Raw genomic sequence first — 26,645 nt, 5'->3', positions numbered from 1 at the left:
GAAACAAAGGGTCAAATGTGAATAATAGATGTTTAGATATTCATAAGGGAATAGGCATATTTATTTTCTTATTTAATATGCAAAACAATTAAAGGGTTCACTCACTTTGCCTTGCAAATGGAGATTATTGTGCAAGAACTCCCTCACCTCTTCATCCGTGTCTTTCTACAAGGGACAAAGCCAAGATTCACCATTTATTTAATCATTCAAAACAATCACAAATATCCTAAAGTTTAGTAAAGAACAATATACTGATGCTATGAATGTAAAGCACTGGATTTAGATATCAATCTGCAAAGGGAAAAATCAGGAAGTGTATGTTGGGACAGAATATAGTCAATAATTTGGCTTCAAACACATCACAGTACCAGTGAGTATCTGATCTTTGCAAGATTGATGAGCTCCTGGTCTGCAGGAGAGCACATGTTGAGGCCGATGGGAAGCATCTTCTTCAATGCCGCTACAATAAGGGAGGTCTGCACAGAGTAGCGATCGCCCCGCCGCTTCTTTTTGGTCCGCTCCTGCTCCGAGCCTCCAGACTAAAAACAGAAAGAAACACTCAAGCTGATCCATCACAGTCGGGCTCAAAACATTTACTGTTAGAAAATATTTCTGTGGCATCAAAGACTCTTGTAAGTATCCAACAAAGTGATGATGTAAAACTACCTCTTAAACCAAATATAAGATATTTATACAATAAGATGGAAAAAACCAGCAGCTGAGAAATATCCTGTAAAATATCACAACATGCTAAAAAAAAACAACAACTGAATAAACAAGATTCAAAAATTAAAAATTAAAAAATTCATCAGCTGGAATCAGACAGACCAACAACTCCAGTTTCTTGTAAACAACAGCTCCTGATGACGTTTCAGGTGCTTCATTGCTGCATCAGCTACAGTGGTAACACACAATGCAGCCTCACTGTTAGTAGTGCCCGACAGAGGAAATCCAGTCCGCTGGACAGCACACAGAACAGCACAAGACTAGGGGGTCAGCTCCATCGCCCTGGAGCTCTTCTCACACACTCCTGTCCAGAGGCAACCAATGCTCATTACTGACTGTTGTCTGGCCCCACAGCACCCTCTCTACCCTTAAACTGCACAGCGTGTGTGTGTGTGTGTGTGTGTGTGTGTGTGTGTGTGTGTGTGTGTGTGTGTGTGTGTGTGTGTGTGTGTGTGTGTGTGTGTGTGTGGTTCAAAAGTGGTCTTTGGACAGAGAGAGGCGCTGTAATGATCAGGTAACAGACGCTCACTACAGTAATGCTCATCTGATCGCTAAGGAGAGGAGGTTTTCTCGTTTGTCTAATAGCAACAACCATGAAAGACATGAAACGGTGATTAGATATTCAATGATTTCATATTTTAATGGTGTCAATGAATGAGCATGGAGGGACGAGTCCAGTCCAGTTAGTTAATATGATGAGAGCTACCTGGTGATGTCAAGCTAGCTTCAATCCCCTCTGACAAACCCAGCTGGCTAATGCTACTGATGAAGCAAGTGAATCAAATGGTGACAGTGAAGGATGGTATGGCTTTTTATTAGGTGGTGAATAAAAAGCCGATAATGTTGTAAACAATACTGAAAAGAGAAGAGTCCCCCAGCGCAAGATTTTTTTTTCAACTACAAAAGCTGAAAGAAATCCAAGCGACAACAACACATTTTTAAACATCACAAATGGCACAGTAACACAGTAACCACCACTGTATCCCACAGGGAAAATCTAAAGGCAAACTGTTTATTAATCAAAAACAAAAAAACAGGGTGATGGCGCTCGGCCGCAGGAGTGCACACTTCAAATTAGATACACAACCGCTCAACCGAGTGCCATGAAACCTCTCAGGCTTCTAAAATCTACTGCAAAGAGCTTTCATCAAGCCACTCCAGACCCCTACTCAAACATACAAACACACACACATATATATAAACAGACAGACACACACACACACACACACACACACACACACACACACACACACACACACACACACACTACTGACACACTCTTACTCAATATTACCCAAATACAGTCATAAATATGTCCCACTGACAAAAAAACCCAAAACATTTCAACTGAATCTACATTATACAGTAGGCCTTTGTCATTTCGCCCATATGCATTATCATAACATTGCTATAACTTAAAGACTAGTGAGTTATTTTTCTAATGGTATCTATGTGTTTATAACCCTGTTTGTGTGTATGGGTCAGCGACAAATAAGTACTGGCAAGATGAGCAATTCAAAAATATCTTTAAAAATAGTTTAAAAAGCAGCATCAGGTTTGTTAATGGGTCAATGACGTATAAGGATTTAGAACAACTCAATTGTAGAATAATAAAAACAAGCATATCTAATGCAGTAGTTCAAACATTCAGAATGTTGTGTACCTGACAATTCATATTACAAATTAAGAGATTTTAGTGGGTTTTTCAAGATTAATTGGCACTGGCCTTAAAAAAAGACATGTGGTGCGACCACGATTCATCTTGAAATAAATTAATTTACTTAACACGCTTCACATCTTTTTTTACAAGTTTTCAGTAATATAAAGTGTTTGGAAACAAAGTATTTGCATTTTTTTTAAATCTTTGTAAATGATGGTCTTTTATTTATATAAGACATTTCAAGATGAATCATGGTCGCACCAAATGACTTTTTTTTAAGGCCAGTGCCAATTAATCTTGAAAAACCCCCATTAAAATCACTTTCAAATTGTAATATGAATTGTCAGGTACACAACATTCTGAATGTTTGAACTACTGCATTAGATATGCTTGTTTTTATTATTTAAAATTGAGTTGTTGAAAATCCTTATACGTCATTGACCCTAATATGTACATTTTGTATTTTTGTTAGTTTTATGTCATTTGAATTTTTCTTTTTAACCAAAAGTAAGACTGAATGCTCTTGAAAATGTCAAATGGTGTAACCACGAAAGAATGATAAATATTAAATATTTTATCCACCTACAGTGTATTTAAATAATTACTTCATTAAAAATGTTTTTTAAATGATACCTGATTTACACGATTCCCCAGATTAAATTTAATATTTAGAACAATTGTACTCCATTTCTTTTATTTAATAAAAAATGTATAATGTAAGATAATGCCAAACTATTTGATATGGTGTTTTATTGAGAATTTAACAAGTTTAAGTTTATGTTTGGAATATTTCAACATTGAAATTGTAATGCATTTTGTCAATATTGAGCAGGACATATACTAAAAATATCAAATGTTTCTAAATAATTTGTGACGAATGATGTAAAAATAGCTAAAAACCAAAGTGTTGTGTTTGGTACAAAGTTTTTATGGTTACACCACTTACACATTTTTGCCATAATCCTCTAATATATTATTTAAAATGGATTAAAAGCAGAAATGTTATGGTGTATCCACAAAAAAACTATGTGTGCAAGTTATTCATAAGTTTATTTTCACATTTTAAGCACTTTAAATTTGACTAAACCACATGGACACAAAAAACATCATTGACCCGTAAGCATGTGTGTGTGAATATCAGGGTCTGTGTGTAAGAAGTGTGGTGGTCCATGGTAAAGCTTGATGAAATGCGTCCCCCAAAACTCAGGGTGCCATGCGATCAGCACAGCGCTCGTGCACAAACACAGTCTAACCTCTCCATCTCCGGCCTAGTGGCCCAGCGTCCAACCCATCGACACAGGATATAAGGAGAAAACACAGTTAGCGACACTCCTGCTTCTGCCTGAATACCAAAAACTGACTCTTAAAAACAACCTGGAAATGAATGTTATTAGTCATGAAATGGCTTATAATATTCTTACACTTCTACTGCTTATCTATACAAAATAATTTATTATAAACTGATAATTATCTACAGAATAATTATTTACCTTACCTTCACATCCACAATAACTTGAAGGAAAGAAAGGAAATAACAGCTGATAAAAGGCCTAGAGATTTTCTTTTAGACTGTTGCCTGCTTAAAATGGGAGTTGTTAATGCATTATTAATTATAAGGGTTTGGTTCCTTTGATGTGTTACAGCTCAAGATATGAAGTAAGTGATTTGACATCTCAATAAATGACAGGCTATGTGTTGTTTTTTTAAAGCTACTTGTCTGCCTTTCCGCGCTCACCTTGCTCATCTTGCTCTTACTGTCAGCAGTGAGGAAGGACATGTTGTTGATTTCATTCATCACCACAAAGTTCTGCTCCTCTCGTTTAAAATTCTGCCAAAAATAACAGAAAAACAGGGTTTGGCATGACAAAATAGAAAAAACAAAACACAAAAAAAATCAAGAAAAGATCAGAAAGCAGCAGAGAGATGAGGAGGACATGTAACTCACGTGGGATTTGGACCAGAAAATAAACACTTCTCCCACCATCCTGAAGAGCTCCTCTGCATCTGGGTCTGGACAGGTCAACCATCTCGCTCTGTAGACAAACACAGCAATGAGATTAACAGATTGACTGCTTGAATAATAGTCTGTGAGTCCTAGCCAATAGCTGATAAATAATCATACCTTATTTAACTACAACTAACCAAACTGGGTTCATTTGCAATTCATTTTGCAAGACAATCTTTTTACAAATATCAGACACTTTCTCTGCAAACAACATAGTCAAGTGGCATAATAATATCCTTAGATGCTGAGAAAGCTTTTGACAGATGGCAGAGGGATTAAGTCTTTCAGCTAATTAATACATTTGCACCACCAGCTGCAGTACAAACACTTTTATAAACTTCCATCTTCCACTTTCATAAATGCATATGCCTATGTTGGATTGGGCAGTTCCCATTATCACATTTTTTATTTGCTCTTGCTATTAAACATTTGTCAGAAATAATCAGATTGCATACAAACATACATGGTTTGTTGGTCTTTCAAATCCAGAATGACCACTCTCAGCTTTGGTAGATTTATATTTTTCTGGCTGTAAAGTTAATTTAAAGGAATCTAAAGCTTTGCCACCTAGAAATATAAACACTGAGCAGGTTTTCTTGCAAGCAAAGTCAGTTCCTTGACATTGAGACATCCTTTACAATAAAAGAGGTTTTGGTGTATAAATGACATTAAATACAGTACTATTGTTTAATCAAAGTGTTCTTAAAGAAGATTTATGCTCAGCGACTGAGCAGAAGTAAGTAGTAATGCTAACAATATACAGTTGTTTTTTTTAAAGATTTATTTTGGGCCCCTTTGCCTTTATTTATATAGTAACTGGCAGAGAGGCCGGCAGGAAACAGGGAAAGGGAGGGGGGAAGACCTGCAGCATAGGTCCCTGGCCCGATTCAAACCAGGGACGCTGCGATTACGTGGCATGCGCTCTAACCACTCGACCACCAGGTATCATCAACAATATATCGTTTTAATGCAACAGCAATAATTTGTCCTCCATATTGTAAATAACAGCATATTTAAGTTTTGCTACCTACCTGTTATTGTCCACGTAGCGGATGAGCAACGGGTAGAGAGCGTACAGGTCTCGACACAGCACAGCAAACTCATCTCGGATGGTCCCGTTTTCACTGTCCACCTCCGTCTTGCCCTCCATGCGCAGATGATCCTCCTCGGCCACCACCTTCCCTGAGCGCTTCTTTAGCTTCTCCATGGTGGGGATGAAGTGAGATTTAAGCATCTCTGGTTTAGCCCTGTTGACAATGGGCTGGGCGAACACTGGACAAGCGGTACAAAGGAATCAGCGGTCATCAACAGTAATAGTTTACTCCAAATAAGAGATGTACAAAATGTGTAAATGATAATCTATAATAAATGTACTGCTTGCATGACAAGTAAGAATCACTATAAAAGTACATTTTAGTAGTTTGCAAACACAAGACCTAACTAAGCAACATTTATGATGCACAAATAAATGTAATAAAAATCAAGAAGACACTTTTCTTGCAAAAATCCAAAAGCAATTGTTAAACTATGAAAACTTTGGTTGCCAGATGATGTCTTGGATCACCTGGAAGCCTTTTGTCTTACTAAACAGCCTCGGCTTACTGACCTGCCAATCTTTTCATCCAGGAGGCTTCATCTATACCCAGGTTGTTAACCACAATCTTCATGATGCTACCCAGCAGCTTGTTGAGTTGCTCGGAGGTGACGTCGGTGCAGAGCTGGCCCTCCTGCTCTGGGAAGTTCTCTAGGCCTCTCTCCCACCAGCGAGGGAGGTAGTTACACAGCATGGGCAGGGTAATCTCAATCACATGGGGCATTTCTGTGTAGCGTGCACCAGACTCAGCCAGATCATGGATCTCCTTCATCAGGATCTCCAGCTCTGGGATGTCAGGGCACAGCTCCTCCACTTGGTTGGGAAGACCCAGAACTGAAGGGGGAAAGATTACATCAAATAAGATGAATGTAAAATAAAATGTAAGGGTGATGTGCTGGAATGGGGAGGAAAATAAAGACAAAATGCTTTTTTTTTAAACCCACTGGATCTCTCTCTGGGGGTCTTGGTGGTATAAACAGAAAATGTGTTGAACTCATTCAGTGTTGGCTCCAGGAAGGCCACTGGCATCGCAGCTGCTAAGTGGGCCAAACACTCCCCGAGAGCCGGTCGCTGTCTGTACAGGCGAAAAATAAATACCACAATAGTCAGAATATCAGATTGTATACATGGGTCATTTTTTCTGTTTATGTTTCTGTTCTGTTTTTGTTTATTTGTTCCTCTGAATCAGGCGTCTAAGGACAGAGAGTGTTGTTTGCTGAATAGACGTATGATTTGTGCTCTATCAATGACATTTACAATTAAATCTCATGTAAACTGAAATGAATGAAAAAGCCTTGTTTTGATTGAATGATGACAGTTAAACAAATATATAAAGGTCAGTCACAAATAAGGGTTGGCAAGATGAGCAATTCAAAAATATATTAAAAATAGTTTTAATAGCAGCATCAGGTTTGTTAAAATGTGCATTTTGTATTTTTGTTGGTTTTGTCATTTGAAATGACATTTGCAACATTTTTTTTAACCAAAAGTAAGACGGAATGCGCCTGAAAATGTAAAATGGTGTAATTACAAAAGAATGATAAATATTAAATATTTTATCCACCTACAGTGCATTAAGTGCATTTATAAAAATAATTACCTAATTTTAAAACATCAAATGAAAAGAAATAAAAGAAGCATTTCTACATTTAAATTTTACTGCATTTTGTCAATATTGAGCAGGACATATCCTAAAATCACCCATTTTTTCAAAATAATTTGTGACAAATTATATGAAATTTGTTAAAAAACCATAATGTTGTGTTTGATTATTATGATTATGTTTAATTATTTGTTTTTATGGTTACACCACTTTTTTGCCATTATCCTCTAATATATTCTTTCAAAATGGATTAAAAGCAGAAATGTTATACTAGGTCCACATAAAAAGAATGGGTGCAAGTTATATAATTTTTTTAAATTTTAACCCCTTTAAATTTAAATCATTAACCCATAAACAATCAACAGCAAAAACTGTTCCTTCCTTCAGAGTTAGAGTTTAAACTTATAGACAGACAGAGATCTCTACTCACTTCTCTACATGTGGAGTCTTCACAGTGCCCAAAGAGTAGATGCTGCACATTGTACGATAGCAGGATATTTGCAAGTCATCCACTGAGGATGCAGGGAAGAGAGGCAATATATTAATTCCTTTGTGTCACTAAATCAAGAGCCATAAAAGGCAAAATATTAACCATTAATTCACTCACACATGACGTCATCTCCAAACTGGTGCTGAGCGATGTGGTCAAACAGTGACGTGAGGACCGGCAGCAGGGCTGTGGTGGTGTAGTTGATGTTTTGTGCCACACCCTTTACCTACAGGAACACACAACATACAAATATCAATTTACAAGACAAAATGAACGAGGGTGTATAAAAACAACGCAACGTGGTTTGTGACTGACCTGGTTTCGACTGGACACTTTACCCAGTTTCAGATTCTCAACCATCTTCTCAATGTCATCAGCAGCACTCTCAAAGAACTGACGCAGACCAGCCTTCACAATCTCAGGCCCTGATTTCATGACAGTCCTTGAAAAGAAGGGAGCAAAAAAACAGTCATAAAAAATACATATAATCTCAGTTAGTTAGTTTCTATTTTCTTTCTGCCTCTCAGAGTGCTGAGGGTGTCATCTGAACAGATGAGCGAGTGTGAGTTACCTGGCATCAAGTGATCTTGACAAAATGTGCAGACAGTTTACCACTGCACCTGCATCCGTTCCTAAAAAACAGCACATCAAAGATGAGTTGTCAGAGCTGTCTTACTCTACAAATCCACTGTCTACAAGAGGTTGTTAGTAGAGTGTGTTAGAAAACATCAACCAAAACCAGAATTACATCAAAACCTTTCATTTATTCCCCCATCACAGATACAAAATATTCATAACTAAGAAAACTTAAATAGTAAATTATGGAACAGTCCTTTAACATGTCACATATTTGACACCCTGTGCTATATTCTCTGTTAATAAATGATCTTCTTAACTGCAGTACCTCCATTTTGTGGTTTTGACTTGGGCACTTTTCAAGTGGCAGATCAGTTGAAGTGTTGAATTAGACCACGTGCTACTTGTGAGCCAAGCTAAAGGTCACAGGGTCAGTGTGAAGTGCTTGCCAGTGTCTAATCACCACTGGTAACATAAGAGTGACTGACTTTTAAAGACACATGGTGGTGAAGGGGGAGGACAATGAGGATAAAGCATATACTGCCTCATATAAGCCAGGATGAAAACACATCACAGAGCTGCATTATACTGAGGTTTGTTGAAACCTGCGACCACGACAGACATTCATGCTCAAAAATCACTCTCAGTTGTGTGAGTGCCAATCTGAGTATAGGCCTTAAAAGCAGATAAAGACAATTCTGAAAACACCAGGCTGCAGAAAACATCAAAGGCAAGCAGAAGATGAGCTAAAGAGAGAGAGAGAAGCATTAGACAAGGAGATCCGGTAAAAAGAGGGAGGAGGGAATGAGAGCGTGGGAGGTTGGTTAGTATGTAAACAGGAAAGTATGATAGAGGAAGATGTGAAAAAAGATCTGGATAAAATAAAAAAAGAAATTACACAGGAAGACATATGGTGACAGGGCATAATGCCACCATGCAGATTCCTTACCAAAAAGAGAGACTCTGTGCCTCACCAAAGCAGCCAACTTACAGAAGATACTGAGGTAGGAGGAGAAAATAGGAAAGGGACGGAGAAGAAGAAGGGAGGACGATGAGGGGAAACAGGGCAGGAAAGATGTTTGAAGTGACACAGAAAGCAAAAAGGGAGGTCAAGAAAATAAAGGATATTGCAAAACAGGAGAGAAATAGAGACACGAAAGAGGGAGATGACATACACTATCATACAAAGGTACTGTACTAAAGGAAAGGCAAATGGTAAAGAGTTCAAGTCAAGTAAATCAGAGTACAAACTTCTTTTTTTTGTAAGCTTTTACTGAACCTACCTTGCAATCATTTCCTTCTCCTTATTGGATGAATGCCCTCCACTACCCAAGACTTTAGCAGGAGTGGAGAGGAAGTAGAGGCAGTGATTCTTGAAGTACTGATTGATCAGCGGCAAGAGGATCTGTAAAAAAAACAAAAAACAGCAAAAGATTAAATAAATATTAAATACATAAAATAGGAACTTACTGAATCACACACAATCATGCACATGCTGCCTTCTAGGGAGGTGTTGCCAATTAGCACCCACTATGAACATTGTGATACTTGCATTGGACAGTTGTTTCAGCCTGTCTATGTATATTTTATCTGTCCCTATTAAATAAACCGTAATAATAATAATAACAACAATAGAGTGGCATAAAGGGAAGACAGATGACATTTCGACTCGTTGATCTGTCTCCAAACCATCAATTTTGGCAGTAAGTTTCAGGAAGATCCTATCCCCTATCTCCTCAAAGTGTGAGTTTATGTTAGTACTTGGCAGACAAACAACAGGAGAACTCACTGAAGCATGGTATAACTCACCTTGGCAAAGAATTTGATCTCTTGTTCATGTGGTGATTTCTCCACTCTACCACTACTAACCACAGCCTCTGTTAAAAAAAACAACAACATTTTAAAAATGTGAGCCTTAATCAAAAGGTAAACAATAGACAAAAAACACCTCGCTATAAAGTGCTATGCCTGTGCGAAGCCTCTATCTTAGACTCTCAAACTACAGTACCAAGATGAGCGATGAACTCCTGGGCAATGTCCATCCATTTGAGAAGCTTCTGGAGGAAGCCGTAGGCAAAACGCTTCTCAATGGAGGAAATGTCCTGCTCCATGTCCTTCATACCCCTGCGGATGGAGAAAAGAGTGATTGGAAAGGAAAGAAATAGAGACATTCAATCTTTATTAGATTTTAAGAAGGCTAGCACAAAAGGCAAATGACTGTGTGACATTGATATAAAATGACACAAAGTCATTTAATAGTAATAAAGAGAAGATACTTTGTATATGCTTAAATACAAGCAAACACAAGCACACACACCCAAAAGTGCCTGTTTATACCAGTGGAGGTGATGCCATGAAAAACTGTTGGCATCGGTGAAAACACTGATCCTAAACTGAAATGGTAACTACCTTGTCACAGCATATCCATTCAGCTGGAGGAACTTGAGCAGGTCCTGGGCCTTCTCCCTGTCCCTGGCCTTCTCCTTAGCCGTCAGGGTGTCATAAGGCACAAGCAGAGGGTGGCTGCCACCGCCTAAAAGGTGCACAAGACATGTTTGGACTCAAAAGGCTGCAAACCAGCAAAGTGTATTTGAGTGTAATAGAAGTCTGTTTTACCTTTGTCCTGTAGCTCCAGCTTCTTCTTCCTGCCCCAGGTGTTGTGGTAGTTTTCAGCCAGCTGCTCAGCCATAGACTGCATTGAGACAGTTACCAAATTAATCTGCAAAGCTCCTGACACATGTGTAACCAAAATACGAGACCTATCAGTGCTATGACAGATGGATAGAAAGACACATACCTGCAGCTCTCTGGACAGGGCCATTGCTGCAATGTCTATTGGCTGAGGGTTGTAGCCTTGACTGGGATCATAAGTGGCCTGAAGACAGAAAAACAACATTATATAGAGCAGTGGCTCTCCATTTGATGTTTTGGGATCTCAAGAGGTTCCCAAAAAAGGGGACTACTTTAAGTTCACCATTGTTTTATTTTTATTTACTTACTATTTATTAAGTGTAAAATGTTTATGAATGCTGAGATTAATAGATCAACATGTACTTTGAACAGGTAGGTCTCACCCTCTTTTTTATTCCCAATATATAGCTTTGACAGAGGGATCAATATGAAGGAGGATATAAATGAAAAATAAACATTGAGTCACTCTAGATATCCAGATCCATCCTTTCCCAATTAGCCACATAGCAAGCATCAAAAAATTCTCCACAATACTGATCTTTTTTTATCAATCCTCTTGCACCTGAGCAGTTTGGGAGATTTTTCGTGTGGCAGTTTTCTTCTCGACTTCTATTTCGCCATCCCGGGCTTTCTCCAAGGTCCACTCCCATGCCAACATGGCTTTGATGGATTCCTTAATGGGCCAGCGATAGATCTCCTTATCCTGAGAAACAGAGATGATGAGAAAAATGAACGAGGAGCCTGTAAACAACACATTTCTTTAGAGTCTGTGAAGATCTCAAAATTAGGAATGAAAAGTTCATGGCTCAGAAATACAAGTTTAGCAGAGCTGACTTCCTTTTATATGAAGCCAAATTTGTATTAATAAACAGGCCCCACTTTTTAGTGCCTATGTGCATTTTGTGAGGAAGGCAGAAAGAGAGGAATAATTACCTTTTCAGAGAACGTTTTGTATGGTCGGAGCATCGGGTGCGTCTTAGCATTCTCATCTAACGTCTCTCCGTAGGTCCAGTTGTTCTGAATCTGAAAATGTATTTAACCGTTGAGAGAGTCATTAAACTTTAAATGTGTTTCAAATAAACAAACAGAGACTTGATTTATAACCGGGGATTTTAACTTTTCACAACTGACCTTTTCAAAGGCCCATTTGTCATGAGTGTGCTCTGCATACTTGTTGATGAATGTGTCTAGCCTCTCAGGGATAATTGTGCTGTGAAAAGAAATAACTCACATTTAATTCTCCGCAGGTAAAAAGCTTGAATTTATGTACAGAAAAGTTACTGTAGTTCTCTCTCTTAAATTGGAAATTAGATACTTCTGTACATTCATGACAGCACTTAAAATAATTATCTTACAGTCTTTAAAAAACAAGATTAAATATCTTTTTAAGTATTCATTATTGACAAGTTGGTCATTAAATGCAATACCTTAATAAGGATAACTAATGCATTAACAAAGAAGTAACACTACGATTTGAAATCAAGAGTGCAAATTACATTTTAGTATTAATATTTTGCTGGAAAATCTACTTAGTACAGTAACGAAGAATTTGTACTTCGTTACTGAAGTATGAAGTACATACTTCGTTACATCCCATCTCTGCTGATTTTTTGTTTGAAAACGACTGGAAAATAATCTGATGATGTACTGGAGCCTCCGAAGACGCATTGCACGTCAATTCAGGAATAAATATAAATGAAATATAAAATATATGAAATGAAATATAAAATTTTATCCACAAGTGAGTGCCCCCATAACCATGATTCATTACAACTAGGTTGTTTTTACCTGTTTGTTTCAGGTTGCTCACTACCGGAACCGCACCAGAGTTCAGTAGATGGTGCAGATCGAGACCACCTCTTTTTGTGGTCTCGGATCGGTTAATTTGGTGCGGACCTGAGTGCGATTGTTGCATTCTGACTGACGCGGTTCGATTAAAACGCACTGAATGCTGTTGGTGTGAAAACGCCCTTAGTTTCCTGTATGTTTCCCAGTCAGCATTTTCATTCATCTGCCAGAATTTAACCCAAGCGATCATCACTCTGCCTAAAGACACTTATAAGATCTGCATTTATCCAGGGTAGATGTCGTCCCTTGACTTTTGAGATTTTCCAAGGTGCATGCTTGTCGACTACTTGAGTGTAAGAAGTCCCAGGCATTCTGACCATTTGGTATTAACTGGTACCTTCCATACATAGTAGATGACCGAGTGGTCACTAAAGCAGTCTGACAAAAAATTAGAAGTTCATAGAGATAACAACACTGTTGAGGGATAAGTTAGAAGCTAGCCAGCTCTGAAAATCAAAGAGGGTTGTGCAAGATTGTGATCATATCAAAACATATGCACAAAATACATAAACACAAAACAAACAATAACACAAGAAACACAACGCAACGCAACATATATTTATGTAAGCTAACTATTATTGAACTGTTATTTTTTCCTCTCCGTGCTCACTTGGTGGTCTCCACTGGTTTGGGATCAAAGTTGCCTTCAGCATCCACAGAGGCCTTCTTCTCAGTGTTAGAGGAGAAGGTGGCGTCCACATAGTCAGGAGGGATGGCTCCTGCTATAGCACAGAGGCAGGGCATGGTGATCTTAAAGAGCTCTGCATCATATTTCTAGAGATTGGATGACATCAGAGGACCCAAGTTAATAATAACATAAGCTTAAAACCACCTATGTAACTGTACAGTATAAACATTGTTGCTTAACACTAAAAAGGTTCATCTCTCTAACCTTGTGGGCACAAGATTCAAAAATTCCCCAAAAGAGTTTACGAGAAAGATGCAGCTCTTCCTCTGAGGTCACCCCGAAGTTAGCCCATCCGTTAGGCAAGCAGTAATATTTCCAGCAGCGCTCGTAGTGATTGGTCAACAGCTGAAACAATCAAATCATCGAGGGAAATACAGAGGAGGTCATTAGCAGGCATAACAATTGTGTAATCTTTTGTGTTGGTAATGCATACTCTTCATAATTATTATAATGGTACCTGCATGTATATTACATCTGTTTAATGTCTTAACCCTTATGCCTCCTTAAGGACATTTTTGACTTTTTAGTTTTTATTTTCTTGATCATTTGGGCTGTGTTCATGCTTATAGCATCAAATTCTCCAAGGACATTCTTTTTAATATATGTTTTTTTTATTTTAATCATTCACTTATAACAGGTCTATAATGTGTAGATGAAATTGTTCCTCTGAACTCCTTAGGGACAAAAATGTCACCATTGAAACCAATCATAACTAAATTTTTTGACCCCAGAATCCATGTTGTTGCTAATCATTGATATATCCCAGACTGGGATAATCCCCCCAAAAAATATTTCACTTTGCATTTAGTATATAGAAAATATTTCATTTTTTGTGGGTTTTTTTATTTTAAAAAACTGGCGTTATATATAAACAAACTGGCATTTAAAGGGTTAAAATCCTGAACATGAATTCATATTTGATATTTGTTATCAGGACTGATGTTGGTTAAAAAACATAATTCATTGAAAGTAGAAAATAACATTAATTTATAATATTTTACATTTTTGTCCCTAAGGAACTCAAATAAACAAAAAAAATAAAACTAAATAAAACCAAACAAACCTTGAGAGGCATCTTTGCATATTCATTGAGGATGGGCACATCAAATACCAGCCTTCTAAGCAGATGCTGTAGCATAGAGGGTCGAAGGTACCTGTGAACATCATCAAAATGTTTCATGAGGTATGCAACTCTTTTAAACAGGCCGGGATATTGTTTCTTTGATGTCTTTCAGTGCCTATTTTATTGTGCAACATAAATAAATAGACTGTTTGTGTTTTCATGTTAACTATTTTGCTCTTCTAGTTAGATATCGTATCTAAAGAGACTTCCTGGTTAAATAAACATAAAGTAAAAAATCTGTTCATTATTATAACCTTGCAAGTGTCTGATTACCATTCACATGTTGTTTCTAAAGAGAGAAATTTGGATTAGTACTGACTTGCAGAGTGACATGAGGCACTCCTCAATGACGTCCCGCTGAGCCTTGGTGAGGGCTCGGCCGCGGGACAGGCGATAGATGGTGTGGAGCATGGAGTCAATCATGATGGCCCGATGGTCCGTCCCAGCAAACAAGGGGGCACACTTGGTGAGCAGAGGCAGAACAGCTGAACAAAGGTAGCGGTTTAGTGCCAAGGCCATTTCAGTGGTACAGAATGTTACCTAAAACCAGAGAAGAGAGAAAAACTACTTATATTGATTGCAGGACTTTGAGTGAGACAGAGACAGAGATCACATCAACATACAGATTTCTGAAGATGACAGAAGGTACATTTCTCTTCCTATATTACAGCATATTTGTGTACTTGTTGAGTCTTTTCCTACTCACAGTGTCCAGAGAAGCTGAAGCTCTCATGTCCGGCAGGAAGCCGACCTCCAGGACATGCAGCAGGAAGTCCTGGTTATCAATACCGTAGACTCTGTCAAGGAACAGCACCATGGAGGCCTTGTGGTCTGGCACAAAACTTGCAGACATCTTGGGCTCAATAATCTGACCATCTGTGGTTTAGACAGAAGGAGTCATATATGCAGGAGGATACCAGAATATGCTCAGATATTGTACATTTACACAGTACATTCAGACAACTTTGTATCTAACCTTTGCCGTAGGCTGGAATCTGCACAGACAAGCTGATGACTCCCACCAGATCCTCTATGGGCACCAGAGACCTCAAGATAGCCCTGATTCTCAGAGCTTCACCCTTGCCTGCTTGGATCAGCTATAGATATAAACATTTTGGAATTACCGTATGTGACTAACCACCACTCATCAAACACAAACTGCTCCACTGTGCCCAGAGGCCTAAGAGAAATCAATGTTGTGTAAAGCTTTTCTACTCACATGCATCTCAGGAGCGCAGCGGCCCAGCAGATCGATGAGGGCTGAGTAGAAGGACATGATGGCATTTCCCAGATGCACGCGGTTCTCCTCCTGCTGTTCCTCACCACCAAACCTGCAAGACAATGAGCAGTGAAAGTTATGTGGCTTTTTGTGAGAAATGATGAGAAATGTATCTATTCATTAATTAACTGATTGATTTATTTTATTCAGGGATCTTTAAGATGCAAAAAATATGAGGGATAAAGTAAGAATACTCATTTCTAACATCATCTTACGATAAAACATTTAAAAATAAAATCTAGAAAAGGTTCAAATACACTGATGAAATCTTCCCAAAATCTCTATCATGCACAGCTGCAATCTTTTAAAAACTGATGACGTTTTAAAATGTTGTTGTTCTTCCTAACTAAGATTTTGGGAGTATTAATGTGGTGTGAGACATCATTCTATAACTGTTGGGATGTGAATACACTACAATGCAGCCTAGTTTTAAAACAATACACAAAACGGTCCATTAATCAAGTTGTCTCAGTTGTAACAGTGCAGTATCATATCTATATTCCTTCACTTACATGAAGCGCCTGTCTTTTTTGACAGTGGGTCCGTCCCTCGCCGGATCCTCTGAGATCTTGATGGCCTCCTCCATGGCAGCCAGCAGACCGTTCCCACCCTCTCCTCTCAGGGCCGGGCCGAAACACTCGGGCCGACGGATGAGCAGACGCACCACAACGTTGGCGTTCTCCTCCACGCTCTCTCCTGTGTGGAGCAGGTGTGCAAATGTTAGTGACAGTTACTCACAACTCAAAACCACTGATTGTGATATGAAGGGGGGGCTGACCATTAACAAAGACTGCAAAGCGGAGGAAATCCAGGTATCTCTCCCCTCCACAGGGGTTCCAGCCGATGTCAGGGTAGCCCTTAGACATGAGCATTGGACACATCTGCAGCCCGCAACCCGCCAAGTACGTCACCACCTACATCATCATGCATATGGGAGAGACACCACGACAGCTTATAAGGTAACAAGTCGACTTCTTCTGTTTTTCTTGTCTTTCTTATTGATTTCCACAAACCATTTCCAGGTCCTGCTCCTGCAGAGCCAAGGCCAGCTCGTTGTTGTCAATGCAGGAAGCAGCAGCCACATCCAGAGGGGTGGACCCACGCATGCCTGCAAATGAGAAAATGGCACACACAGTGAGTATCTATTTGTTGATTCATTGTGATATAGTAATACAGATATACATAATATACAGGCAGAATACATAATACAGGCTCACGCTTCCAGGTTTTTACCAATTTCTGAAATTAGTTTTATTTTCTCCATTTCACAACAGTTTACAGTGAACAGGATCCTCTGCTCAGTTTAGAACCCGATCTTCACATCTTAACCTGTGTTTTTAAATATTTAACATAAATCCACTATTTAAAATAAAAAATGTGCAGTACAGCAAACAGTGTGATATGTGACCCGACACTGACCCAAGCCGATGCCGCTGTTCTGTAGCAGGTAGCTCAGATGGTCAAACATGGAGCGCTGGTTCTGTCTGCTGATACGACAGAAGTAACACAGGAAACGGCAGCAGTTTGTCACCATTTGGGGGAATCGAATCTCCTGTAGAGGAAAGTAACATTATGCCTTCTGTAGATTATGCAAACTCAGGCAATAAAGTCAGGTGACAAACATCACAGCTACCTTTGAGTCTCCTCCTCCGCCCAATACATTGACCATCACTTCCATGACAGTCTCATGCATACCAAGAGCTCTCATCAAATTGGGGTGTTGGTAGAACACCTTGTTGTTCATGATGTTCCTTGAAAATTAAAAAAAAAATTTAAAAAACCCAAATTAGAGTCCAAATTAGATTTTTTTTTAACTTTTGAAACATTTTACTGTGTGGTGGTGCAAATTTCACAGAGCATTATCTCAAAAACCATGTTAATTTTCAAAGAATTTCCACAGTGAAGTAAAAATAGCAAACTGATCATTAACAGTGGATGTAGAATTAAAAATACATTACTGACAAGAAAATACAATAATTCATAATCAGTATCACATCTCACAACTTTATCTTTGCTACAGTTACATTAAAAAATACATATAATCACTCCCACACTGACCCAATGCTCTGGATCATGAGCCGCTCCTCCTCTGGGCCCATCTGGACGATGAGCAGTGAGCGGATCTGTCCCAAACATTCCAGCAGGTCCATGGTGTCCTGATAAGACACCGCGTTGATGGAGTAGGCTTTGGGCAGCGCTCGGGTCAGCTCGCCGAGTCCGTCATACTGCCTGTGGAGAAGGCTGAACATGAGACGCACCAGCTCAGGGTTCTGGATGAACGACTCCTGAGCCCAGTGAATCATGGTGTGGGAGATCAGCTCCTGAAGGGTGCCTTGGTGAAGTGGACACAGAGAGGTACAGTATGTTTGTTGCGTGTTTATTTTAGACTGCTGTGGACTGTGATGGGCTGATTTTAATACTTTTGGTCTGAAACTGACAGTGTATGTTCTGTGCAGTCATTGAATACCTTTTAATTTTAGCATTTTCTGTTTCCATTGTCCAAATTACTCAAAATTGGTTTCCCTGTGAGTTTCATTGTCAACAGCCGTTTGACTACCTGACACTAAAATTCCAGTGAAAATATTAGTTAAAGTCATGAAATACTTTTTTATATGAAATGTAAGCCTCTGCAATTTTTTTTGACTATATAAAAAATGTCCATCCAGTCATTTTGATATTTAAGGTGTTTTGGCTGTTAATCTTACTGGGTTTTAGTTCCTCCTCGACCTCTGGCTCCTCATGTTCCTGCTTCGAGCGCAAGTTCCTTATTCTGTCCACCATACTGAGGAGTCTGCCTCTCAGTGATGTGTCCACCTCCTCCTCCACCTCCTCCTCCTCAATATGTATGCCTATGTGTAAAATGGGAATTCACCATTAAAAGAGTGTAAAATACTTCACATAAAAAGTCCCACCTGAAGAGTAGAAACTACACAGGATCTTTAAAGAAGTGCTTACCGCAGTGAAGCAAGATGTCATTGTGAAACTCTCCCAGAGTGTCCCGCACATGCTCAGGCACTGGACATTCCTCATGCTCTGGACAGTGCTTAAAATTGGTCAGCATAAGGACCTTGAAGAAAAACAGTGAGACAATCCATCAGCATATTATTTCTATTTAGCTTCTTCCTGTTTTACATGAGGCAATTTTATAGACCTTCTTGGGGTTTTTCACAAATGAATGGTTTTATTCGTTGTTCTTGTGTTCTCAATGGCACACTTGTAACATCTTGCACCTGATGCCCATTTCTTTAAAACAAAAGTACTTGTAACAAAAATCTACCCCTGCTCTGGTAGATGCTCACCCAAAAATCATTGTGAGAATGACTCAATCCCAAATACAACCAAATGTTTAAACAGTAAATGGACTGCATTTATAGTCTCTCAACCATGCAAAGCATGTCACACAACATGCCACATTCACTGATTTATACATATGCTGATGGCAGAGGCTGCTATGCAAGGTGTCTGCTCATCAGGAGGAGTTTCTAATCATTCACACACTTACACACAAATAGCACAGCCATTGGCAGCAATTTGGGGTTCAGTATCTTGCCCAAAGACACTTCAATATGTGGACTGGAAGAGCTGGAGATCAAACCACTGATTTTCCAATTAGTGGACAACCTGCTCTACCTCCTGAGCCACAGCTGCCACAGTCAGTCTGTGATCTTAAATAGTCAGATTTCCATCTCCTCAAGCCCATGAAGTGTAGACACTGGGCCATTGTTATTCTTTAAACCAATACAATTACCTTATTTGTATCTAACCAAAAAACAACTGTTTCCAAATGTGTGAATTTTAAGACGCAAAGCAAATCAAAAACCTACTGAAGTATTTCCAAAGATGTTATTGTCCTACTTATTTGTCAAAATGTTCTCCAGACTTTTGTTGACATAATGCCACAGAGCTCTAAATAAGTGACACTAAATCTAAATCTATGTCAGTTGTCAATTTCATAAGAAATTATCTGTAAACATGTAACTTCAGGGATGAATATACTCCAAATATTTCAACCCCACAACTCATATATGCCAAATCTGAAGAGGGTTTCTGTAAAAGGAAAAACTAGTACCTGGTCTTGTGGCGGTGAACGGAACTCGCGAGTCTTGCGTGCAGTCTCAGCAGCGGACATGGTGAAAGCTCTCATCAACAGGTTGTAACGAACTCGCTGGTTTGTCTGAATATGGTTGACAAACTGGTCTGAATAGGCCACAATGCCTTCCACTCTGTGTCGCAGCTCACAGTCACAGAAGTACTGCAGCAGCGTGCACATCTGACAGAGGGAGATAAGAGAGGAAGAAGAGTTAGAGATGCGTCATTTGTAAAAATTTGTAAACATGTATGTAAATGTTGCACAGATCAGTGTACATGTATTAATATCAGAATGACCTGCAGTTTGACAGACTCAGGCAACTTCATCTGGAGTAATCCCTCCTCAAGACCCTCCTCTTCCTCTTTCAATACTGCCTCCAGTGCCTCTGCCTCCTTCTCCTCCTCCATCTTTTCGCCATCCACTTTTCCACCTTTGGCCTCTCTCTCTCCTTCCTCCTTCTCCTCCTCTTCTCCTTCCTCCTTAGGCTCAGTCTCTTCTTCCTCCTCCTCCTCCTCCCCTTCTTCCTCCTCATCTTCTTTCTCTAGATCTTTCAGCTCCTCTTCCTCTTCGCCAACCCCTTCATCCTCAAGTTCCTCGGCTAATTCCTCCGTCAGCTCCTCCTTTGCTTCTCCACTTTCCCCTTCAGGAGCTGCACCCGCCTCAGCTACCTCTGCTGCTGCCTCCTCCTCTTCCTCTTCCTTTCCACTGAAAACGTTGGGATCGATCATCTTGAGGATGTGCTTGGTGTCGTCGTCATTGAAGATGCCCATGATGAGCAGTGTACTGATGAGTTTCAGGATTGGGACAAAGTGGAATTCTACGCTGCCTCCTACTGGATCCCGCATAGCCTGACTACCATCCAGCACAGCCTCTGTTAGCATGCTAATAGCCTTGGTCTTCAACTCCTGTGGGGGAAAAATAAAAAATAAGCAAAAGGCAACTGAATTTTATTACATGTTTTATTACATTCTTGGTACATGTAACAGTGCAACCTGTGTCTTACCTGCAGAGGGAAGATGGGACTAAGGGTGTACAGATCAGGATCGGTGCCGACAAAGTTGATAGATGAGAAATGTAGTTTGGGTCGTAAGCAGGTGGTGAGACCCACACCTGGGAGAGAATGGGCCTTCTTTTCATCAGGATAGAGCTTGATGCTGAGAGTCTGCTCAGTCATGGGGACAATAAACTCCCTGTTGGTGCCCAGGCGTGCCCGCTTGGCAGACTCTAGGTGGATGCTGATGAGCAGGTCGTAGTAGCCGCTGCGGAGAGGTCCGGGTAAATAGGTGTTTTCAATGGCGTAGAAAAGCTGGGATTCATCAACATGGCTGCACAGGGCATGAGCTACACGGTTGTTGCCCAGTGCACAGACAGCGCAGTAGAGCATGAGGGTGTGGTAGTGAAACTTCATCAGATCCTGGCGCTCCGACAGCTCCAGTATGTCAATACACCTGAGGAACAAACACAGACCCAAATACCAATACTGATGAGCTAACCCTATCATAATCATATCATTTAAAAATACATATAAATCTTCACTAATAACATTTTCATTATGTTGCAGTTCCACATTTCGGAAAATAAATTGCTAATTTTGATTCCTGTTCTTTTCTTGGTGAGACATCAGAAAGAAGAAAATAAAAACAGAGCCGAAATATCATAACCTACTCCTACTGAGAGCTGTCGGGTTACCATCACTCTCTCTGACCTGTTCTCCTCCGGGATGTGCAGGGCCATCATGATGAGAGGTTCAGTACACTCTACCATCCAGCCCAGCCTCTCGCTCACTCTGCCCACCTCCGGGTCGAGGAAGTGATTAGGCATACGACTCCAGATAACTGGGGTCAGCATCTGGACATCCAGCCTGGGAGGGCACTGCGGGACTGCGTTATTATGCTCGCTGCGGAACATAGCTGCTGAGATGGGCATGATGTTCTGATAGGAGAGAGGAAGACAATCACAGAGAGAGAAATAGCAGACAGTGAGGTTTGAAATAGGGAGTAAAGCATAACTCTGATACTCATTTCATATGGTGGCACTGGTGTGATGTGGGTTCATCCTACAATGTCAACACATATTCAACCCATGCACATATTCATATAAGATCTGTGTCACAGTTACATTGAAATAGACAGCGAAACACACAGAAACAATGATAACATATGATTATGTCATAACTAAGAGGCTGCTGCACTATTAACCTTGTCAACAGTGCTGAACTCTGCTTTGTCCTGAAATGCTGGAGGAAATTTGATTTAATCTGTAAATTGATTCAAGATTCAAGAAGTTTATTGTCATATTCATAGTAAAAACACGGCGGTTCAGACAATGCAATGAAATTCTTACTTTGCTGCTCACCCTTACAAACAATAATAACACATGACAAATAAATACACACAACAATAATAGATAAGAATAAAAAAGATTAAAAAAAGAAAATTAAGCCAGATCAAAAGAATACAATTAAATAGGCAAGAGAATTTATGAGTTAAATGATGTCAGAGATGCAGTTCTCAGTTGAGTAAAGAAGTATCAGGTCATCAGGATAAACAGCTACTTTGAGCTGGTTGTCATCGGCATAGCAGTGAAAATCAATACTGGGCTTACAAATTATGAGCCCTAGTGATAAATATAGGTGGTAACTGAAAAGCAGTGCACCTAGGATGCAACCCTAGCAATCAATCTTTTATTGAGAATAATAATCAAATTATTGGTGGTGTATTTTCAAGCATATATGAAAAGTATGCTATTCTTTCAATTTCGGTTGTTTGTTGTAAACTGCAAGAGAGTCTTTAAAAAAAGTCTAAATGAATTTACAGTTTGATTTTGCTCCATTTATATTCTGTTCTGGGTTGTGTGAGAGAGAAAAAAATACAAAAAACATACATTGCAGTATTTGAGCAACAGTAATTTCTGACCTTAAGTTTGCCCAGCTCCAGCTGCAACATGTTCTGACTGGAGGGCTGAATGAAGACAGCGGGGAACAGCTTGGTATTGGGCTCCACCTGAAACAAAACACTTCTGTTTTTAGTTCTCCACAGCATCATGCAACTCATCAACACAAATTTGAAAGGTGAGTCTGAAAAACTACAACTACACATGTAGAATCTCTTTACCTGGTAGAAGGTGTTAATCTCCTTTCCATTAGCTGTAAAAGTCATGAGACCTGTATCGAGGTCGACCAGGCAGCCAATCACCATGTCCTCCTGGCTGAAGCGGGTTTGCTGAGTGCTGACCAGGTCCCCTCCCCAAACCATGTAACAGTTACTGTGCTTCATACTGCAAGGAAACAGCAAATGCAATGCGATGTTAAAAACTTTTTTTTTTAACTCACATTTTTCTTTTTTAATGTTTTGTTCATTCGGCTGGTTTACTCATTGAGTTTTGCCATCGTAGATTTATCTTCCTGGAGGTGGTTTTTGTTGTTACCTTTAAAAGTGTTGTGAAGCATATAAATGGAGAAAAGAAGGGGACCAAGTATTAAACCTTGGGGGATACTACCAGAAATAAAAGACAGTGTCAAGTTCCTTGTTTCTTCACTACTACTGTTACTTAATTTGATAGTCAGGTGTTTACAGCATGAAAACTGTTTGAAACACTCTCAAACTAAGGTGCCATTTGAGCTCAATTATCTATATCTAGATATCATTAGAACAATGTGTCTTTGTCATTTCTCTTTTGTCTTTACACCCACTAGTGAGCCAATAAAATGGCTTCACCTAAAGATACTCCTTACAATTTAAATCAATATACACGGTTGCCCATAAAGTTGGAATAATTTTGTTTTCAGAGACATTCCTCTTTTTATTTTCTATTTATACACTTCAGTAATCACCTTTGACCAGGTGCAATTATATTGATCAATACAATTTTGAGAATATATACACTTTATCTATCAAGAATAAATCACATTGTCACAATCATTTCATGAGAAGAAGTAAAAAAATATTTTATTCCAACTTTATGGCCGACCGTGTATAATAAATGTATTGATTAAACATTTAGAACAACTTGGCATTGATCCAGTGAATTAAATACCATTTATATATATTGGACAGACTAACCTGTCATGTATGTTGCCTCTGTCATCTCCCACAGTGACAGTGACACTGCGTACTTTGGTGAGGTCAAAGGTCGGATCAAACTGGTGGTAGTCAGGGGTGACCCAGCCGATCCACACACCAGAGGGCTCCTGCCCGGCAAAGATCCTCACAGAGTAGTAATACTGGAAATAGAGAAAGCAAATATGATAGAAAATAACTCTAATACAAGGAGGAAGACATCTAAGAGCAGTAAAATTGGATTATATATATATTTTATAGCTTACAGTGGTGGTATTTAGGATGATCTCAGGGTCATCTCTGTCATCCGGAACCACGTCTTCCATCAAACGTGGCACCGTTGGAGGGGCAGGAGGAGGGTTAAGAGGTGTCATGGCAGCCTTCCTGGCCTTTGAGAAGAATCTGTGTGCATAGGGATATATTTAAAAACTTGCATTGCTCAATTTTAAAAACTTGACCTTCGCAATTCCACCGGCTATAAATCACTGAGATGTAAATGTTGAAAAACTGAACTGAACAGAAACCACATAATTCTGTCAGTCAAATGCCATAAAGTGCACACATATTTACAAAAACAAAAGAAAGGAAAACAAAAGGACAAAAGAGGTCATGTGTATTGTTGAGTCTAGTCTAGTTGTTGCAGGATGGAAGACTCGTACAATGCTGTTCAGGGGACAGTTTGTATTTCGGTATCAGGTTTAAATTGTGACTCGCAGCAGGTTGAAAAATAATCATAACTGACAGAAAATTGAGCAATTCTGCAGGGTCTCAATCAGTGAGAATGAGATACTTTTCTTTGACCCGTGTTTTGATTTAAAATAAGAAACTTACCCTCTTTTCTTTCCTTTTTCTGACAGAGTGTCCTTCTCATTTTCCAGAGAGACATCCTTTGGTATTGACGCCTCTTTCTTATCCTCATCCTGCTCCTTACGGCTGGCAGACTTCTTCAGAACTTCAAACTCGGAGTCGGGCTCCACCACTATCACCTCCTCCTCGGGTATGGTGAGGACACCGGTGAGCAGTGTGGTGCCCGCGTGGACCTTGAAGGTCTCGTGGAACTGGACTGGCATGCTGAGTCTGAGGAACATCATATCTGTATTGGCGTTCTGCGACCCAAAGGTCTTATGGGTCAGCTTCAGACACGGTGCGCTGTCCACTGTCCCATCCACACGGGACACCTAGGAGAGAATATGTTTTAAGGTAAATAAATAATCTCCTATTCTGACTAGTTCTAGCTTCATTAAACACTAAGGGCCTGATTTACTAAAGGTTGGCGTGTGTAGAAACGTGTGCAAACTTGGCATCATCCGCAAAAAAAATGCAAGCTGATCTACTAACGCAGCGCACTGAGGTTTGTGCCTTTCAAATATGCAAGATAATACGCACTGTCCATTTAGTACGTTTCCCATAATGAATATGTAATATGGGGCGTTTCAACCCCAGAAGGCAAAATACAGGGAGGAGAAAATGCAAATATGTTATTTAGCACATTCATTGTGATTTACCAAACCTGAAGGTATTTTTTCTGACGCTAACTGCGTCTATTAATAATACCTTTGAAGGGCAGGTATTAACCGGCTGAGCACTGCACACAGATGACTTATGTTACTATGGGGAGGAGAAGACGGAGGCACAATGACAGAATATGCACAGGATGGATTTTTTCCAGCCGTGTTAATAATTTTGGAGTGAAATATTTTTGGTTTTACTAACAGCATTGACTTTGTCACAAATACTCTCCCATATGTCGGTTTTTCTGGTAATATTTGGGTTTTTTTTATAACTCAATATATTTGTTAACCTCTTCCACTAGAACCTGATCAAATTTCATTTTGCGCTTGCAGCTTTCTGCTCGTCCAAACTCGACACACAAAACCCTCATTTAAATACTGCTGTCTCCACCCTGTTGCACCTGTTTTCATTTACGCAGTTATTCTTAGTAGATCACCTGCAAAACGCACGCAAACTAAACGTGCAATCTATTGCACTGCGCATGCAATTTAGTACCCTTTATTTGGGATCTTAGTAAATCAGGCCCTAAAAAGTGTCACTGAATAGTTACCTCAACATGCTGGTGATCAGGTGGTACAGGCACAAACTGGGGTAAGCTTTTACTGAACCACATGGTAATGTCTCGCTTCATATTGATGGCAAAGGGCTCAAATCCTTCCTGCAGGCCACAGATCGCAAAGTAGCGCAGACTGCTGACATTTTGACCAAGATTAATCCTTCCAATCTGAGACAGTCCCAGGGCACACACTGGGATAAAACCTGAGGGGAAAACCACAGTAAAGTAATTGGTTAAAAAAAAAAAAGCCACCAGTTTTCCTGCTATTTTATATAGACTGTAAGGCTGCATGCCAAAACATGATTTTTATATATCTCCTTTTTGTTAATTCTACTAACGCTGATTAAAAATGACCATGTAACTCTCACCTTCCCCAATTTCAATGTCTTTGAAAGCCATATCCGAGCCTGAGTCGCTGATCAACATTTCTCCGTTGAGCGTGAACATGATGTTCATCTCAGTCAGGTCAATCATACAACCGACTACATCACCAGACTGCCACTGGCGACCGAAAGGATCATTGCCAACATGCCATCTTTGAGCCTGAAAAAGGGTTAAACATAAATAAATGATATATGAAGGACAACTTTGGATTTCCATTCAAAAAATAAAGATACCAGTCTCAAGCTGTAGGTCACTCTAGGAAT

General features: G+C 39.5%; 1 protein-coding gene across 1 annotated transcript in view; it reads right to left on the bottom strand.

Moving 5' to 3' along the window:
* ryr1b (ryanodine receptor 1b (skeletal)) overlaps nucleotides 1-26,645 on the bottom strand; it is an 80,338-nt gene that overhangs the window by 24,482 nt on the left and 29,211 nt on the right. Inside the window, exons 27-73 of the mRNA XM_062419898.1 lie at nucleotides 26,367-26,541; nucleotides 25,993-26,201; nucleotides 24,762-25,108; nucleotides 24,197-24,332; nucleotides 23,934-24,094; nucleotides 22,986-23,148; nucleotides 22,788-22,874; nucleotides 21,578-21,804; nucleotides 20,876-21,320; nucleotides 20,169-20,777; nucleotides 19,852-20,052; nucleotides 18,738-18,849; nucleotides 18,488-18,631; nucleotides 17,841-18,114; nucleotides 17,416-17,533; nucleotides 17,196-17,334; nucleotides 16,796-16,890; nucleotides 16,561-16,696; nucleotides 16,295-16,478; nucleotides 15,723-15,834; nucleotides 15,480-15,600; nucleotides 15,210-15,379; nucleotides 14,823-15,043; nucleotides 14,444-14,534; nucleotides 13,585-13,725; nucleotides 13,303-13,466; nucleotides 11,976-12,054; nucleotides 11,778-11,867; nucleotides 11,405-11,547; nucleotides 10,951-11,011; nucleotides 10,770-10,845; nucleotides 10,563-10,686; nucleotides 10,162-10,277; nucleotides 9,963-10,030; nucleotides 9,437-9,558; nucleotides 9,103-9,152; nucleotides 8,149-8,209; nucleotides 7,893-8,019; nucleotides 7,695-7,803; nucleotides 7,518-7,599; nucleotides 6,429-6,559; nucleotides 5,998-6,318; nucleotides 5,423-5,663; nucleotides 4,332-4,419; nucleotides 4,122-4,214; nucleotides 369-539; nucleotides 106-165 (exon numbers count right to left, since the gene is read on the bottom strand). Coding sequence (XP_062275882.1) covers nucleotides 106-165; nucleotides 369-539; nucleotides 4,122-4,214; nucleotides 4,332-4,419; nucleotides 5,423-5,663; nucleotides 5,998-6,318; nucleotides 6,429-6,559; nucleotides 7,518-7,599; nucleotides 7,695-7,803; nucleotides 7,893-8,019; nucleotides 8,149-8,209; nucleotides 9,103-9,152; nucleotides 9,437-9,558; nucleotides 9,963-10,030; nucleotides 10,162-10,277; nucleotides 10,563-10,686; nucleotides 10,770-10,845; nucleotides 10,951-11,011; nucleotides 11,405-11,547; nucleotides 11,778-11,867; nucleotides 11,976-12,054; nucleotides 13,303-13,466; nucleotides 13,585-13,725; nucleotides 14,444-14,534; nucleotides 14,823-15,043; nucleotides 15,210-15,379; nucleotides 15,480-15,600; nucleotides 15,723-15,834; nucleotides 16,295-16,478; nucleotides 16,561-16,696; nucleotides 16,796-16,890; nucleotides 17,196-17,334; nucleotides 17,416-17,533; nucleotides 17,841-18,114; nucleotides 18,488-18,631; nucleotides 18,738-18,849; nucleotides 19,852-20,052; nucleotides 20,169-20,777; nucleotides 20,876-21,320; nucleotides 21,578-21,804; nucleotides 22,788-22,874; nucleotides 22,986-23,148; nucleotides 23,934-24,094; nucleotides 24,197-24,332; nucleotides 24,762-25,108; nucleotides 25,993-26,201; nucleotides 26,367-26,541 — 7,395 coding nt within the window. The remainder of the gene's footprint in view (nucleotides 1-105; nucleotides 166-368; nucleotides 540-4,121; nucleotides 4,215-4,331; nucleotides 4,420-5,422; nucleotides 5,664-5,997; nucleotides 6,319-6,428; nucleotides 6,560-7,517; nucleotides 7,600-7,694; nucleotides 7,804-7,892; nucleotides 8,020-8,148; nucleotides 8,210-9,102; nucleotides 9,153-9,436; nucleotides 9,559-9,962; nucleotides 10,031-10,161; nucleotides 10,278-10,562; nucleotides 10,687-10,769; nucleotides 10,846-10,950; nucleotides 11,012-11,404; nucleotides 11,548-11,777; nucleotides 11,868-11,975; nucleotides 12,055-13,302; nucleotides 13,467-13,584; nucleotides 13,726-14,443; nucleotides 14,535-14,822; nucleotides 15,044-15,209; nucleotides 15,380-15,479; nucleotides 15,601-15,722; nucleotides 15,835-16,294; nucleotides 16,479-16,560; nucleotides 16,697-16,795; nucleotides 16,891-17,195; nucleotides 17,335-17,415; nucleotides 17,534-17,840; nucleotides 18,115-18,487; nucleotides 18,632-18,737; nucleotides 18,850-19,851; nucleotides 20,053-20,168; nucleotides 20,778-20,875; nucleotides 21,321-21,577; nucleotides 21,805-22,787; nucleotides 22,875-22,985; nucleotides 23,149-23,933; nucleotides 24,095-24,196; nucleotides 24,333-24,761; nucleotides 25,109-25,992; nucleotides 26,202-26,366; nucleotides 26,542-26,645) is intronic.

This window comes from Scomber scombrus, chromosome 5, assembly GCF_963691925.1.
Source record: "Scomber scombrus chromosome 5, fScoSco1.1, whole genome shotgun sequence".
Classification (NCBI taxonomy): domain Eukaryota; kingdom Metazoa; phylum Chordata; class Actinopteri; order Scombriformes; family Scombridae; genus Scomber; species Scomber scombrus.
Note: the sequence above shows the minus strand (reverse complement) of the source record. Positions and strands in the feature narration are given on the sequence as shown.